This window comes from Branchiostoma floridae, chromosome 13 (assembly GCF_000003815.2).
Source record: "Branchiostoma floridae strain S238N-H82 chromosome 13, Bfl_VNyyK, whole genome shotgun sequence".
Taxonomy (NCBI): Eukaryota; Metazoa; Chordata; class Leptocardii; order Amphioxiformes; family Branchiostomatidae; genus Branchiostoma; species Branchiostoma floridae.
The window spans coordinates 365,842-381,501 of NC_049991.1; the positions used below are offsets into that span (position 1 = coordinate 365,842).

The 15,660-nt window shown below is 41.0% G+C and overlaps 2 protein-coding genes across 3 annotated transcripts in view; one reads left to right on the top strand and one right to left on the bottom strand.

Annotated features, from left to right (window-relative positions):
• Positions 1 to 7,503, bottom strand: part of LOC118428768 (coiled-coil domain-containing protein 96-like) — an 11,903-nt gene extending 4,400 nt beyond the window's left edge. Inside the window, exons 1-8 of one of the 2 annotated variants that reach the window (XM_035838958.1) lie at positions 7,385 to 7,503; positions 4,286 to 4,376; positions 2,249 to 2,632; positions 1,855 to 1,931; positions 1,532 to 1,567; positions 1,283 to 1,424; positions 841 to 953; positions 52 to 135 (exon numbers count right to left, since the gene is read on the bottom strand). In XM_035838958.1, coding sequence (XP_035694851.1) covers positions 52 to 135; positions 841 to 953; positions 1,283 to 1,424; positions 1,532 to 1,567; positions 1,855 to 1,931; positions 2,249 to 2,632; positions 4,286 to 4,376; positions 7,385 to 7,408 — 951 coding nt within the window. In that variant the 5' untranslated portion in view covers positions 7,409 to 7,503. Of the gene's footprint in view, positions 1 to 51; positions 136 to 840; positions 954 to 1,282; positions 1,425 to 1,531; positions 1,568 to 1,854; positions 1,932 to 2,248; positions 2,651 to 4,285; positions 4,377 to 7,384 lie in introns of both variants that reach the window. The other variant, XM_035838957.1, reaches the window with a different exon arrangement.
• A 165-nt stretch (positions 7,504 to 7,668) lies between these two features.
• Positions 7,669 to 15,197, top strand: LOC118428771 (thymidine kinase, cytosolic-like). Its single transcript, XM_035838964.1, has 7 exons — positions 7,669 to 7,943; positions 8,525 to 8,556; positions 8,810 to 8,923; positions 10,585 to 10,678; positions 11,126 to 11,215; positions 11,655 to 11,774; positions 14,020 to 15,197. The coding sequence occupies exons 1-7, from the start codon at positions 7,851 to 7,853 to the stop codon at positions 14,182 to 14,184; spliced, it is 708 nt and encodes a 235-aa protein (XP_035694857.1). The 5' UTR covers positions 7,669 to 7,850; the 3' UTR covers positions 14,185 to 15,197.
• The last annotated feature ends 463 nt before the right edge of the window (positions 15,198 to 15,660 follow it).

Below are 15,660 nucleotides of genomic sequence, written 5' to 3' on the forward strand. Positions count from 1 at the left end.
CTCATGATCGGTGTAAAAGAAATTGAGAAAAAGGGCCTGAGGAACACTTACCTTTTTTTTCCTGAAGTACTCAGCTAGTTTATGCTGAAGCTGTGCACTCTGCTGGTGTAACCGCTCTCTCACAGCCAAGGCAGCCTGGTTGCAAAACAAGTTTTTGGTTTTCAGAAGACTGAATGATATACTTAGCCAGACCAAGAAAAACATTCCTTTCATTATTTTTACCTGAATTGATGACTATCAAAAATTAGGGACAGTCACAAAGTGAGTTTGGTGCATTATATGCATGTACAAGTCATGTTGTGTGAGGAGCAATGGTGGTGTAACAAATAAGCCTGTCATACTGCAAATGCATAGTAAGATCTTGATGACATTCTCAGCAGAAACATCCTGGCATTATCTCTATCATACTGCAATTTTTTGGGATTGGCAGATGTTTGCAGCTCACAGAGCCCAGTTAAATATGTACATTTTCAGGCAAAAGATACAAGTTGATTTTAAGCTCGGGTGACCTAGTGATCGACAAATATGGCTGAAGCAAGTTGACTGTGTGACAGGGACTTGAATGAATGACTGTATCGTCTACGGGACATATGACCACCATACCTTGTACATGAAATGTAACGGGGGGCACCCTAACATGGAACATGCCCTAACCTGGCACAGATTTTTTCTGATCTTATTATGCATAGGTATACATATACCATGATTGCTACCACTGACTATGCTGATTAGAAACTCAGAAACCAAGCCCATGCACACAACTGTGCACCGCTAAGTTGGACTGCCCTCTGTTCCCTATTCTATCTAGTTCTATCAGGGGTAATGAGAGACTTTACCCACCTGGTATTTTTCCACTAGTTCATCTCTGTCAAACTCTGGCTCCAGTTCCTCCTCCTCCTCCTCTTCATCCCCTATCTCCCCATCCTCCATCTCTCCCTCGAATACAGGAGAGGCTGTGCATGGATTACAAGAAATGCTGAATATAGTTACTACATGAGGTGCTATTAACACTAATGATGCCAAAGTGAATCAAGTGCTTTCGAAAACAAGTTGAGCTTTCAGCCTCAATGAAAAGAAGTGTTATCTAGAAAATCTTGCATTAGCATATGATTGTAAATATACCTAGTTAATATTATCACAGTAGTAAGACACACTGCTTGTTGACAGAACTGCCTAGATAACCATTTCTACTGACTTCGCACTCTCAGCCCAAAATAAAGCTAATCCTTAATTATGCTTTGTTAATCCTGCTGAAAATAACCTTATTGTGGAAGGCAATTACCTGGCCTCTCAGGTGTGCCTGGCTCCAGTGGTACAGGTGTCTCCACTACCTTCTGTTGGTCCACAGGACTCCCTTCTCTTGATAACTTCTCACTGACCAGCACGGGGGGCTCTTCAGCCTCACCTTCCACAAAGGTATCACTCTGGGGACATCCATGGCAGGAAGTTACATTTACAACAAAGTCAATGAGAATGAAACTGAAAACACTTCACATTCCCAACAACCTATGATGTACAGAAATGAACCAACCTGAGGTATGGGTGACTGGGCTTTCTTTTCACCATCCTGCAAATGGAAGAAATTTTGATATTAAGGACTGTGAGATATGTAGCTAAAGGTTGGGAATGTTGGTGCCCAGAGTGTACAATAATCATGATAATTAAGGATTAATGACCCGCCCTGAGGTGTATACAATGCTGTAACTCATGGTCGATTCCTATAACCACCGAATGACCATTTATGAGGTGGTTATAGCAACTGACCATGAATTATGACACCCTATACACCATGCAAAAGGAAAGCAGGGCATTAACCATATCATGGCTGTTTATACATATAATGTGTACATTTACCTCCTCAGCCTTTCCTTCTGCAGCAGCAGCATTTCCCCCACCATCCAGCTGTGTTTCACCTGTTCCCTCGGCAGAGGCTGGAGCACAGAACAAAAGTCAATGAGCTGGCCACCAGCCTGGACATGAACCCATGAAAACAAATCAAACTACAAACACTTCTGCTGATCTATTGTTGAATACAAGAGCTATCTACCACCCAAACATTCTGACCATATATACAGTAGCTTGTCCAGAATACGAGACAGAAAAGCATGGAATTCTGCCGCTGGGGGATCTAATTATTGATTTGATTGCCAATGTCATACAAATCCAGCCATAGCTGTTTTGTTATGCAACTAAAGAAATGCCCCTACAACCCCCACCCTAGCCTTCTTGTAGAGAAATGTGTTCTGACCTGCAACAGGCTGGGCCTCTCCATCTGTCTGCTCAGCTGGAGGCTCTGCTGCCTCCTGCCCTGCACCCTCCCCAGTTTCACCCGCTGCTACATCTGTCTCGGGTGCTGAAGCCTCAGCTTCAGGTGCTGTAGTCTCTGTCCCAAGTTCAGGTGCTGCAGTCTCTGCCCCAGGTTCAGGTGCAGTAGTCTCTGCCCCAGATTCAGGTGCAGTAGTCTCTGTCCCAGGTTCAGGTGCAGTAGTCTCTGCCCCAGGTTCAGGTGCAGTAGTCTCTGCCCCAGGTTCAGGTGCAGTAGTCTCTGTCCCAGCGTCATCTCCATCAGCGGCTGTTCCATCTGTTGCCACCTCCCCTTCTGCAGGTGTTTCTCCTATTGCAGCTGGTGCATCTTCATTTGGAGGTGTCCCTTCAGCAGAAGGATATTATTTAAGAAACTTAAACAGAACAACTTACTTGACACTGTAATATTAGCATTATGAATTATTGCTGACCCAACCCTTGCTGCTTTAAGTCACCTTAGGCCCTGTTCATGATGCAAAAAATGAAATGGTCCTATCTGTTTGGCAAGCTGAAACAGATAAATTTGTCCGATTTTTAAAAATCTCCTTGTGAGGTGGATTTGACGCAGTTACTAGTTATCTGGAATTGCAAATTGTAGTCGTAAAATTTATCTTTATTATCGGGCCACCTCCTGAGGGGCTAGTAGTCCTGATATTGCAGGGGGGATCGATGTGTCAGGAGATCCAGAGGAAACGTCATAGCATACTAGTATATGGGAACCAGAATGTTTTCAGAGGCATTTAAAAGGCCATGACAGAGCACGGCTTCAGCAAGACATTGGTTCAATTCTGATCTAAGACCAATCATCTGACGCAGAAGTACAGATTGTGCAGGATCACAACAAACTCAGCGGGTCAAAGGTCACATTACCATGCTTTTTCAAGGAACTGAAACGGTTTGCCCATGGGTGTAAGTTTGCATTGTGAACACAAAATGCAAACTGTTTGCTGTCAGATTTTTAGACCGAACGGATTGCATGTAACAATGAACTGTGATACGTATAATTATACAAAGAGACTTAGTAACTTGAATAACAGTGTAACGGAAAGTGTCGATGGATCAGTGGAGCGATGCAAACTTGTAAGTTATCTCGAACAGGGTTCTAGAACCGACAGAACTTTACTGGTGTACTTTACATCTTGAAATAAAAGTTGACTTACATTTTGGTTGTCCTACAATTCAGACGTGTGTCTTCGTGTCTCCGTCTGTTACTACTCTAACACTAGATAGGTTTGACTTCTTTTTTGGAAGCAGAGGAAGACAAAGAGTCCCACTTTTTGTATGATTTGTGGGTTTTGCGATTTTAAGAGGAAAGTGACTTTCTGTTTGTCTGTAACTGTGGGAAAGCTGGGGAATATAATTGTGAGTTCTCTAAACAGCATGGTTCTTTCGGTGTGATTAATAACACAGACGTTAAACCGGAGAGTGAGTGTGAGTGTGTAAGATGTGCTTCATCTTCCACTGCTTTAGATGCACAGTATGCACAAATTCTTTCGCAAACTTGTAATCTCTTATAAGTTATATCGATCTTTATATTTCGAGGGGATTAGTGCTAATTCTAACTTTACTAATTGTGGAGCGTGGCTCAACAGCTCTAAGTACTTCTCCCTAGCGTTCAAGTTTTACAAGTTTTATAGAACCTCAGTTTACCAGTATCTATACTTATGCAGAAATGTCTGAAGATACATATCGGAAATTCTGGTTCTTATCAGACTTCACACATAGTCAGGGTCACATATATAGCGAGTTATCTGTGTACAATAGATATGAGTAACCACTACTGTCAAGTATTTCTTTAAAATGCTGTAACAATATTCTCCTGCAATTACTGATTGACAGTGAGTGTACATTGTTTTCAATTATAAAATCGCGAACATAAAAGTACCTTACAAAATCCAGGAATTACAGTATTTCTTTCCCTTTGTTCTTTGCTTTATTATCAATTGGAAAATAAGTAAGTTTCCTCCTAGGAGGTGCTCACCATCAGGCTGTGCAGGTGCCTCTGCTGCTGCCTGGTCCTCTGGAACTGCTGGTGTGTCTGCTGGTGCCGGGTCCTCAGTATTTACTGCTTCCTACATCACAACAGCCAATCTTTAATAGCTATCCCTATACCACTATGATTTGTATGGCAAGTGTATATTGTTATATTGTACTAACAAGCCAAACAATTGAAGCAATACTGCCTACATCATCATGTCTTTTTGTTTTTTATCAAGCCCAATCCAAATTCAAAGTTGATAAATGTTGGTGTATTTATGATCTAGTCCAGCCTCTCTAGTCACAATATAAAAGGGAGCCATGGCTGACTGGATATGCAGGATAACATAATATACAAAAATTTTCGGAAAACCCTGTCCAGTCCAAACAGGGAAATGGGGCGGAAAACCCTGTCCAGTCTAAAAAGAGGGTCTGCATAGGGGTTCCTGGCAATGCTTAAAACTATTACTTCAGACAGCACCTATACTAAACTGATACACATAACTATAGAATCGGCAGCATAATGAGTGATCCAAAGGTACAACATGCACACAAAGTCAGTTCTGTCAAATGCAAAGTACCCAATTAACACTTATCTGGTAGGACATTAGGGGAGAGAATTACACCCATTGTCCATCAAACAATGGATAGTGAGTGTCCATCAATTTCGGGTTGTTAAATAGTGGCAATACATTACAAAGACAGGCTTTGAAAGGTTTTCTTTGAATGATAAGTGTACAGCACTCATTTTGAGAGCTGGTCTGTTTAAATCCTGACTTAAGAATGACCTTAGTACACAATGTTAAAACATTACATATATTTTACAATGCACTACAATAAAGCCGAGATGGCATTTTTCAAACCCTAGTAGAAGTTGTGAGCTGTATAGAACTATGTATCCTTTTAAAAATAATGTGTTTTATTTGCAAAATTATGCCGTAAGGCTAATAGCATGTTCAGTCTCAAAGAGTAGAAGTTTTTTATATGATGCACAGAAGTAACGCTAGTTAACCTTTATTCGTTGCGTTTTTCACCAAGAGTCAGCTTATACCAATCTGGCAGAAGAACAAAGCATAATTTCTGTATTCAACATGGTGATATTGTTGTTTACCTTTGTCATTCATCCCATCCACGATATATTTTCTCTCCTACCATGCTAATATGAAAATGTCTCAATTTGAAAACACGGTCGCGTTGCGTTGAGAACGACGGCGCTCCCGGAGGGCGTGACCTTTATTCGTTCTGACGAGACTCGTTATGTTTGTCCGCTGCTAATTACTTTATGCTGAAGCTATTGTTCCTTTCTTGACATGAATGGAGTGCTCTAGATTACAAACTTATTCAGGCAACAAAAAAATCCCGACAACTACCGCTGAGTATTTACCGTCACACGCAGTAGCGCGTTGGTAAAAAAAATGAGGTTGTTGGGTCAGTAGAACGTCACGTAAAATCGATCCAGGCGCCATGACCGTTCCATGAAACTTATGCACCTTTCGTTGCAACTTGAACGGCGTGCTGTGGCTATTTCCAAGCGGGTAATCATCAGTTTGCAGTATAGTACAACCATCTGTACAGTCTTTTGCACCCTCCACGCGCGCGGCAAAATGTAACCCGATATATTTGTGTCAAAGGTCTATTCCGGCGGCCAACAACACTAAAGATAAAGGGGTGTGAAGTCTGATATGCCGCTGTTGTCAATGCCCTGGATCAAAGAACGAAAGATTCCACAATAAATGATATAAAACATTGCTGTCAGACTTGTGGTCGACAAATATGCAGTGCAAATCTTGTTATCGGTGTACCATACCCGTACTGAGACAGTTGGTATCGTCTTCAAGGCCGTATTTGCAACAGTTTACATGATCTGGCTTGGGACTTTCACATTTTAAAAAAAGGGGACCAGAGTAAAATCAATTAATTTGTCGATGTTCAATATCATTTCCATTTTTGGTGGTGCATAAATTGTTTAATAGATGGCTGCTTAATGATCTAAGAGAAAAGGCGAGTTAGTGAGTTATTAAAGGTAAGTTTAATAAATACCTTTTAATGTCGTCATCCAATCTTTTTCCCGCGGTTGCGACCGTAGGCTTCTGGGGAAAAAACATGGCGACGTTCGATTTTTGCGCCACAAGTGCGGGAGGTTGTGGCAACAAAGAGACGGTTTTCGACAATTGATCACACTTTGAGTACAGGTACTAGTTAGCAACACAAACTTTATTGAGTTGTCTTGTGCATGACAATTGTGAACTGGAAGCGAATGTGTTAGATCTCTGCCATTCCGGCGAACAACACGGTGACGCAATCCTCCCATAGAGCGGTAGGCTATTACAATAAGGGACGGTACGTTTTTGACCTCGCTGTTTTCAAATGCGCGGTCATCGGAGCCTTTTCATGAATATTCTGAACACTTAAGTCTCTCGGTTATGCATTCCTGTGGTTATTACTGCTGTTGCATTTACCGTGTCTCCGTAAATTCCCTGTTTTTGAAAAAACGAATTAAGGTAACTGAACGAATAAAGGTTAACTAGCATTAACAATGATGGATGATTTTTGTTAAGTTATAATTTTTGTATGACATTGTGTCACACTTCAAGTTGATCTTATTTCTGTGCTTAGCCATATCAAAGATAAAAAATATTGTTGTATACTAGTACTTAGTAGCTTACAACGTATACCCCCATGCAGACCCTCTTTTCAGACTGGACAGGGTTTTCCGCACTCCGGACTGGACAGGTTTTTCCGAAAACCCATATGCACATTGCTGTAGAACAGTAGCGTTTCACTCACTGGCTCAGGGACATTTAAAATCTGTCAAAATGTTCTAACGTTGTTGCCTCCACCATCGCACGACCGTCAACATCCAGTTTCTGTCCTACCTTGAACAATGACTATGAAACGATGAGGGTGAGATCAAGCCGAACTTTTGTGTTAGACTAGATTTGTGATACTTTTAGATGTATATATCCTGACTTGTTGTGACTTGTACTTAGCTCGGTTGGGCAAAATTGTACAATAAAGGTCTTCATTCATTCATAATGTGATAAAGTACACACAGGATAGAGTATTGTTACTTTCTACTGAAAATAGTTCTGTTGTCTCTCACCTCCTGTTTAGCTTCGTCCGCCATGTTAGTTTACAGACTGGTTGCCATAGTGCAGGACCCCCTACCCTGCTGATTACTATGTTTTCAACACGAATGGTGACACTTTCTCCTGTCATACCGAACTTGGTATGTAGCATAGAGAGGAAATGCACTATTTATGTTTTTATGATGGATGATGTCAGGGAAGGATTAGTTTTCGCGTTTTGAACTGATATCTTATTATTCAAATTATCTTGCACCACCAAGGAGAGCTAACCGGTCCTGGTTTGCACAAAACGCCATGTTGATGACGTCAGGTTGACGTGTTTTTGGCGGTCTGTGCGAACCTCAGTTTGGCGCCAACAGGATCAGCTGACGGAGTTCTCGGCTTTCCTCTCCAGACTTCCTTGACAAGTGAACGTCTAGTGCAACAGTTACTAGTACGCCTGCTAGTACATAAGGCCGGTCCTTCAGGTTTAACGTTAAGATGATGCTCGGAGCTACAGCTGTGCTCGAGGGTGGTCAAGATATTTGCAGCGTGGACTTGGTGACTAAACCGCCGAGAAAGGGACAGATCCAGGTAACGTTATAACAGGGTTGGGGATACTAGTAGTCATCAGCTGGGGATAGTGCAGGGATGGGGAGGGGACAGGGTCAGGAGTAGTACAGCGATGGGGAGGGGAGGAGACAGATTTGGGGGTACTGCAGGGAGGGGAGGGGAGGGGACAGGGTTGGGGGTAGTGCAGGGAGGGGGAGGGGACAGGGTTGGGGGTAGTGCAGGGAGGGGGAGGGGACAGGGTTGGGGGTAGTGCAGGGAGGGGGAGGGGACAGGGTTGGGGGTAGTGCAGGGAGGGGGAGGGGACAGGGTTGGGGGTAGTGCAGGGATGGGGAGGGGACAGGGTTGGGAGTAGTGCAGGGATGGGGAGGGGACAGTGTCACGGGTTGTGCAGGGATGGGGAAGGGACAGGGTTAGGGTTAGTGCAGAGATGTGAGGGGAGGGGACAGATTTGGGAGTAGCACACGGAGGGGGAGGGGGAGGGGACAGGATTGGGGGTAGTGCAGGGGTGTTGAGGGAACAGGTTTGAGAGGTAATGCATGCGAAAACATCAATTACATGCTGTTCTTATTTTGCTATAAACAATGTTTTTCCTTTTCATACAGGTTATATTTGGACCAATGTTCTCTGGAAAAACGTAAGTTTTGTATTTTGAAAAAGTGCCACTGTAACAGTGGTTTGAAAGTGTAGTTGCTATTTGGTACTTGGGTCAGAGTGGTTATATTCTATTAATCTCAACTGGTGTGCAGTCATTCATACATGTGAATTGTGTGGGACAAGTTTACAATATAGCTTCCAACACATGAAAAATATTAAACAAAAGTTCTCTGCTGATTCTGACAGTAACTGCTTCAGACCCACAGTTATCAGTGGCAATGTTTGACTTGCAGGACTGAGCTTGTGCGAAGGATTCAGCGCTATAAGATAGCCAAACAGAGTTGTGTCCTGATCAAGTATGCAGGAGATGACCGATACGACAAGGATGGCATAGCCACTCACGACAGGTGAGACTGAGATTATAATGGGACCGAGTTTGCCACTTTTATAATTGGTCAGTCAGAAATCATAAAAATTACCCATTAAAAATTTTATAGCTATTGAATTTTATTCTCTATATACTTTAGATTTCCCATTACAAAGTAGTGAACCAATTACTTAGCAATGCATGAGAATATAACATGCAAGTTGGACGTAGAGAGGTCCGTTGCCAGGCACCCACCCACACCTGGTGTTCGTGTTGCAGGTCCTACTTTCAATCTTCTTCTCCATAGATCTTACTTGTCAAGATATGAAAAAGCTTGTATGATAATATGCATATCATTACACTTTGATGTTCCATGTTTAGAAGAATCAATTAAGTGATATTAGAATCTTTGCTCAGTTTGCTGTACAGCTAAACAGGTTTCACTGCTTTACATTTTTGTACATGTACTCTGGTTCCAGGGTTTCTTTGGCAGTCCCTTAGATTATATTTCCCATTGACACAAGCATTTAAACATGTAAAACAAATACTTGATGATAATGGTTATTCCTATCTATGGAACTATGCTCACTCTAGAATAGACAACAAACATATTTGTACATTGTTAAGGAAAAGACTGTCAGACGTGTATGTCCAAACCTTTTTCCAGCAATTGTCTGAAGATAACGGCAAACTAAGATTTTACAAACACATCAAAACCGAATATGCCATGGAAACCTATCTATACCAGAACGACGCTGACAAGAGATCCAATGTATGTAAGATAAGAATCAGTGCTCACTCACTAGAGATAGAAAAGCGTCGTTATAAAAAAGTGCCAGTTCAAGATAGATTGTGTAAATACTGTGCGACGGATGCAGTGGAAGATGAAATACATTTTATATGTAACTGCCCCCATTATGAGGACGAAAGAAACAACCTTTTTGACACAATCAAAACAATATTTCCAACTTTTGACCAGTTAGTAGACCTCAAAAAAACTATATTTCTGTTAAAATCACAGAACCCACTAATCATTAAAGAAGTGGGACTTTTCATCAGCCACTGCCTCCAGAGAAGAAGTCAAACCACCCAGTAAAGAAAGTAGAAGCATGTACATAGATGTGTGTGTATTTAGAATAGACACTTGTTACTTTTCACTGTCTGTATCATTGCAATTAGCCTACGGGCATGGATTTGCAAATAGATAAATTTTCTTTAAAAATCCTGTATATAGTTACCACTTCTCCAGAAAGTCAAGGTTTTTCAATCCTGAAAGGTGTCCTTGGGCAGGTTTAGCTGTACACTAAAGATCAAAGGGAAGTACAAGCCCAGGGCTATATGCTGGGTAGTAACTGAATCATTGCATAATGTGAAGTCCTAAGGAGACCAAGTTGAATGTAACTGCACATTATATATTACTGCAAGTGTGCGCATGGAAAAAAATACTTGCACAGAAAATTGTTACTTAAACAACATAATATTTGGTAGACTAGCTGGTATGTTGAGTTGTGGGTCCTGTACAGTAATATAATCAGACATTTGATCATGCAGAGGCCAAATGTCTGATTACATTACTACACAGGGCCCACAACCCTCTCGGCACTGCAAACCGATATATACTATAGGCTTTGAGAAGCCTGTGCACATTCAGACCAACACTTTGCCTAAGGACAACCTGCTTTACCTGTTGATCGTCCGCAGGTATGTGACTGAAGCTGTGGCTACGACCAAATTATATGACATCAAGGACGACGTGTTGTCTTGCCAGGTGATCGGGGTCGACGAAGGCCAGTTTGTGAGTAAAGACACCATTTTTAAAGCCACAAAAAATTATGAAACACAATTTAGCTATTTTTCAACACAAAGATTGGACTCAGCAAATTTCCAGGCAGTCCTCTGGTCGTCTTCTTTACAAACATGTCATCAGCTTCTTATTCCCAGCTGCTGTGAGTTGCTGATGTGATGACAGGTGTGGAAAGTACTGCCAGTACAAATGTAAAAAGCAGTTTTCAGGTTTCATATGCAGAGTATTTCCCATGCATGTAGCTGTACTCTTTTGACAGTTTCTGTCTTGTATGTACTTGATAGGGTCTTGTTACTGTATGATGTTTTGTCATCTATTAGATTTTTAATATCAAACGTAAAAGATGTTAGACAACCTGGACACTCAGAACTGGTGTTTCTGCTTGTTTTCATGTTATGCATTAAGGCACAGTTTTAACAAATAATTTCTATCTTTAAGTTCCCAGATGTTGTTCCTTTCTGTGATGAAATGGCAAATCAAGGCAAGACTGTTATTGTGGCTGCTCTGGATGGAACATTCCAGAAAAAGGTGATGTTACTGCTATTGCAGTTTGTGTGTAGAATATACTGTAAATGCACTTTATAAATACTGGCACCATTACAGGCAGACACCAGGCAAGGGTGCTACAGGCCAACAATATCTCTATATGACAATATTTATCTATGTATGTATGATGAAATGTTACGTTTGGAACAGCATATTCGACAAAACTTGATGTTTGGGACTGCATTGTTGGCAGCGACACCTAGCTGAGAGTGGAATAGTACCAGTGACGGTATTGTATATAGATCTTGGATGTAATGATAGAACCTTGTTATCTGGTGATTTTCTGATGAAATTATATGTGTAGTAGGCATTGAGGGATAGACAAGTTTGGAAAAATTCACTTGTCCTATGAAAATCTGGCTTGAACCAATGTTACTTTGTGGCCAATGGTCGAATCCAACCCATGTGATGTTTGTAACAGGGTTTTGGTGACATCTTGAACCTTGTTCCTCTGGCTGAGAGTGTGATCAAACTGCAGGCGGTGTGTATGAGCTGCTACAACCACGCATCCTACACAAAACGACTGGGACAGGAAACAAAGGTGGGGTAGAACTAACCTTAAGTTTCTAGGATATTTCCAGCAAAATGTTTATTTGATGCTTCACAAAATGGCAGAGTTGTCCATGAAATGAGAAATCCTACGAATATTAATTGGTACCTACAAATACACATTTGCACCAAATATGCTTCATTCTTCTGCTAATAAACCATCAAAAATCATTCTATCTTCTGACCATAGGTTTTTGTTGCAAGGTCATACAATTATGACTATGAAGTATTTTAAAATCTTACAATTGCAATGATAAGCACTGTTTGCTTATGTACATGTATTCACAAACCACAGTGCGAGTTTGTGGGCCAGTCACTAGAGTACTGTTCCTGGCTGTTCCATCTCTCACCCGACATTTTAACTTTTTGACCCACAATGAATGTGCATTATTTTTCATTACAAAATAAGTTCCTTCTGATGCAATTTGTGATATATCTTTATATAAACATGGTGAGTTAAAGCGTAGATTTATTACGCTGGACCACATACAGTAACATGCGTCTAGAAGAGAGTTTTAATACTCGCCTGGAATGTACCATTGTGTAACTAAGCAATGAAACTCGGCAAGGAAAGAAGGGCCTTTGGAAGGGGCTTTGGAAGGGCTGGGTTAAAAGGTCCGTCCATGGATCCATGGATCCATGGAAGAAAGCTGGCATAAGGCATTGCCGCTGGCGCGGCAATGCAAAAAATCAGTGGAACTGGTTCAGTCAATAAGAAAATGGACACACTATATCGGCAGGCGTTTGGGGGCTTACCAGCAAAGCAAATAACGAACAAATTCAGTAGAGCTTATAATCATTTGTACCAAGTTTTTACAGGTACAGAGGCAGTTAACCTTGATTACATGAAGATGGGATTCTAAAATGCCAGTTGGAGTCAGATGCTGCACCAAACAGATTTCTTTGTAGCAAAATTGACTATTATGTTGTTTCGAGTATCCCCAATTCACAAGTTTTTAAAATCAGGATCAGGTCAGGACCTGGACCTGATCCTCTGGACCGGAACCGGTACCCACCCCAAGTTGTTAGGGTGTACCGGTAAAAAAACATTTTTTTCTTATTAGACCAGTCCAGAAAAACCGGACCTGAAAAAATTTGGTAGACCGGATGTTGGACCTATTGAAAAATGAACAGATTATATGATCAGGCATTCACACATTTTGGGCCTTACTGCACTGGTCAAAGTAGAGTAGAGTCTATAGTTATTTCTACCAAGTTTTACAGTCAATCGTACAGAGGCAGTAAGCCTGGTAGGGTTTTAAAATGCCAGTGGGAGTCAAATACACCTCAAAACAGATTTCTTTGTAGCGAAATGGACCATTGTTTAAATAAGTATTTCCATTCACATACTGAATCAGGCTCAGGTCCAGACCTGAACCTAATCCTCTGGACCTGAACCAGATCTGAATTTTCTGTACCCACCCCCTCTACAAACAATAGATTTTTTTAATTTTTGTTCTATCACATCTTATTCTTTGACTTAACATTTACTTTGTCATTCTATGACATTAGTTATCTATTTTCCGATACTTTTTTTCAATTTACTGCATACATGTGCTCATTTTACAGCTGCTTTGTACGATTTACAGCATGGTTGAAAAATGATGCGCGCGTGGATGTCATCCATATAATCAAATCAAAGTGGCCTAACTGAAAGACAACAAATTCAACACATCTCAAATCAGCAACTTGGAGGAAGCCGAAATTGCAGCTGTAACAATGGTATTCCCGTGTGTAAACAGAACGTAGTCAACTCAGAAATGCTTGTATAAATTGGGCCAATGTGCATGTCTTCATTTATCTCCTGATAAAATAATCATCATGAGTGTCCAGCTGTCCTATGTGGCCTGGAGGGTTTGCTAAAGACTCCAGCTACGTCAGCATTCTCTGCCTTTGGAACAATTTTATTCACAATACTGTAAATGTAGCAGGAAAATGGAGTGTTCGCAGTGGTTTTGAGTTCGCTGTAGCGCCATTGACTGCAGTCTCATGCTATAATGGAAAAATGTTCGCGTTGGTTTTGAGTTTGCGGTGAAGTGGTCCCCGAGAAAACTGCGAACATAAAGCCATCACAAACATTTCTGCATTTACAGTTATCTGTACCTGTATAGCCAGTAGAACTCACAGCCCTTAGGCATCAGCACACCAGCTTTGTGTTATCCTCCACCATAGCTTCCTTGTGTGCCTGTTGACATATTTGATATTAATGCAGACACATTGTTTTTGTCCACATGCAGGTAGAAGTGATTGGTGGCTGTGAAAAGTACATGGCAGTTTGTCGTGACTGTCACCAGCTGTCCCCCAGTAAGATAGTTCAGAAGGAACTTGTGGCCACTGAAACACCAGGAGCAAAGGACAGACAGACTAGTACCAGTATGTGTCGGCAGCTTTTCCACACATAGTCATAGGTCATCTCACCTGACTTTCTGAATGTACAGTCAAACCTGTATTAGCGGCCACCTTTGCATAGCGACCACCCGGCCATTGCGGTCAATTTTGGCATTAAGGAATAGTCTATAGCGACCACCAGTCCAACACAGATACACTGCCTATGCAACCAGATGTCACCCTGTGGCGAGTTTAAAATCATAGTTGGCGAGGATTTGGAGTTCCCGACAGGGTCATTTTGGCGGTAGCAGAAGTCTTTGTTGGCGAATTTACCAACATTACGCATGGCAATATCAATCATTTTTGGTAGATTTGACTTTGGCAGGGTCTGTTAAACTTTGAGACTATCGAGACAATGTTACTTGGTGAGAAAGATTAGTGGGTACTGACATCATATGTAACTTATTGCTCTTGGTCAATTGATTAGCATTTTCTCTATAGTGACCACCTACAGTCTACACATTTCTCTGGTCCCTTTATTGGCCGCTATAGACAGGTTTGACTGTACATGTAATTCAACAACAGGAAATTATGCAACTGTTGACTGTTCTGTTAAGTTTTAAACATGTTGATTCTGAAATTACTTCAACATCAAGCAATTGTCTTCATATCAGGGCTAATCAGGCCCTTACACACATGTAGATCTATCTTGTGTCTGTGTTACAATAGATCAGATTCTGCTAATTTTGTGATTATTTTAGGCTATCAGAATTGTACAAATTCCCTATGGTTGTTCATTGTCTAACCTCTTTGGGAATATATGATGTAAATGCAGAAAATGTCTTCAGTCTTAATTTGTTCTTCTGGTCCTTATTTGGATTCTATGTAAAATTATTGTTATAATGGTCATTTACATTTGTCTTTTGTAATGTGTAATTGTGAAGAAAAGAAGTGACAAACTTTGTATTATTCTTTTCATTGAACCTTGTTGATTTCAGACAACTGAACTATGGTGAGAAAGTCTGTACACTATAAATAAAATATACAAGTTGATGACTGTCAGTATTACAGATCTAGAGTAATACAGGTATAATATAAGTAATACATGTAAATATGAGTATAAAGAGGCCTTGTGGTGTTTATCTGTCCCAGACTAAAACATGAATGACTTTGCTGTGCATCATAATATAGAATTGCAAAGATAAGTTTACTGTGATTCACTGTTTGACAAGTAGGGTCTTTCTGTAGTGTAATACTATTTTTGCATTCTTGTCGCCCCTTAGGCTGTGCGAACAATGCCTCCTTGAGTGCCATGAATAGTCGCCGTTGTGATCGGAGTGATGTTGAGATGAACGGACCTGTTCAAAATCTGCAATGCAGTCTGTATACAACGTTTAACAATGCCTCTGTCGCTGAGTCACTTGTCTGTGGTCCGCTAATGGGGCCTGATATTTGATCAGATTAAATGAATGAAGTATGATATTCCTGAAATTGATGCAGTATATAATCAAATTATTGCTCTTACATTTTAACGTTGTATTACCAATTCA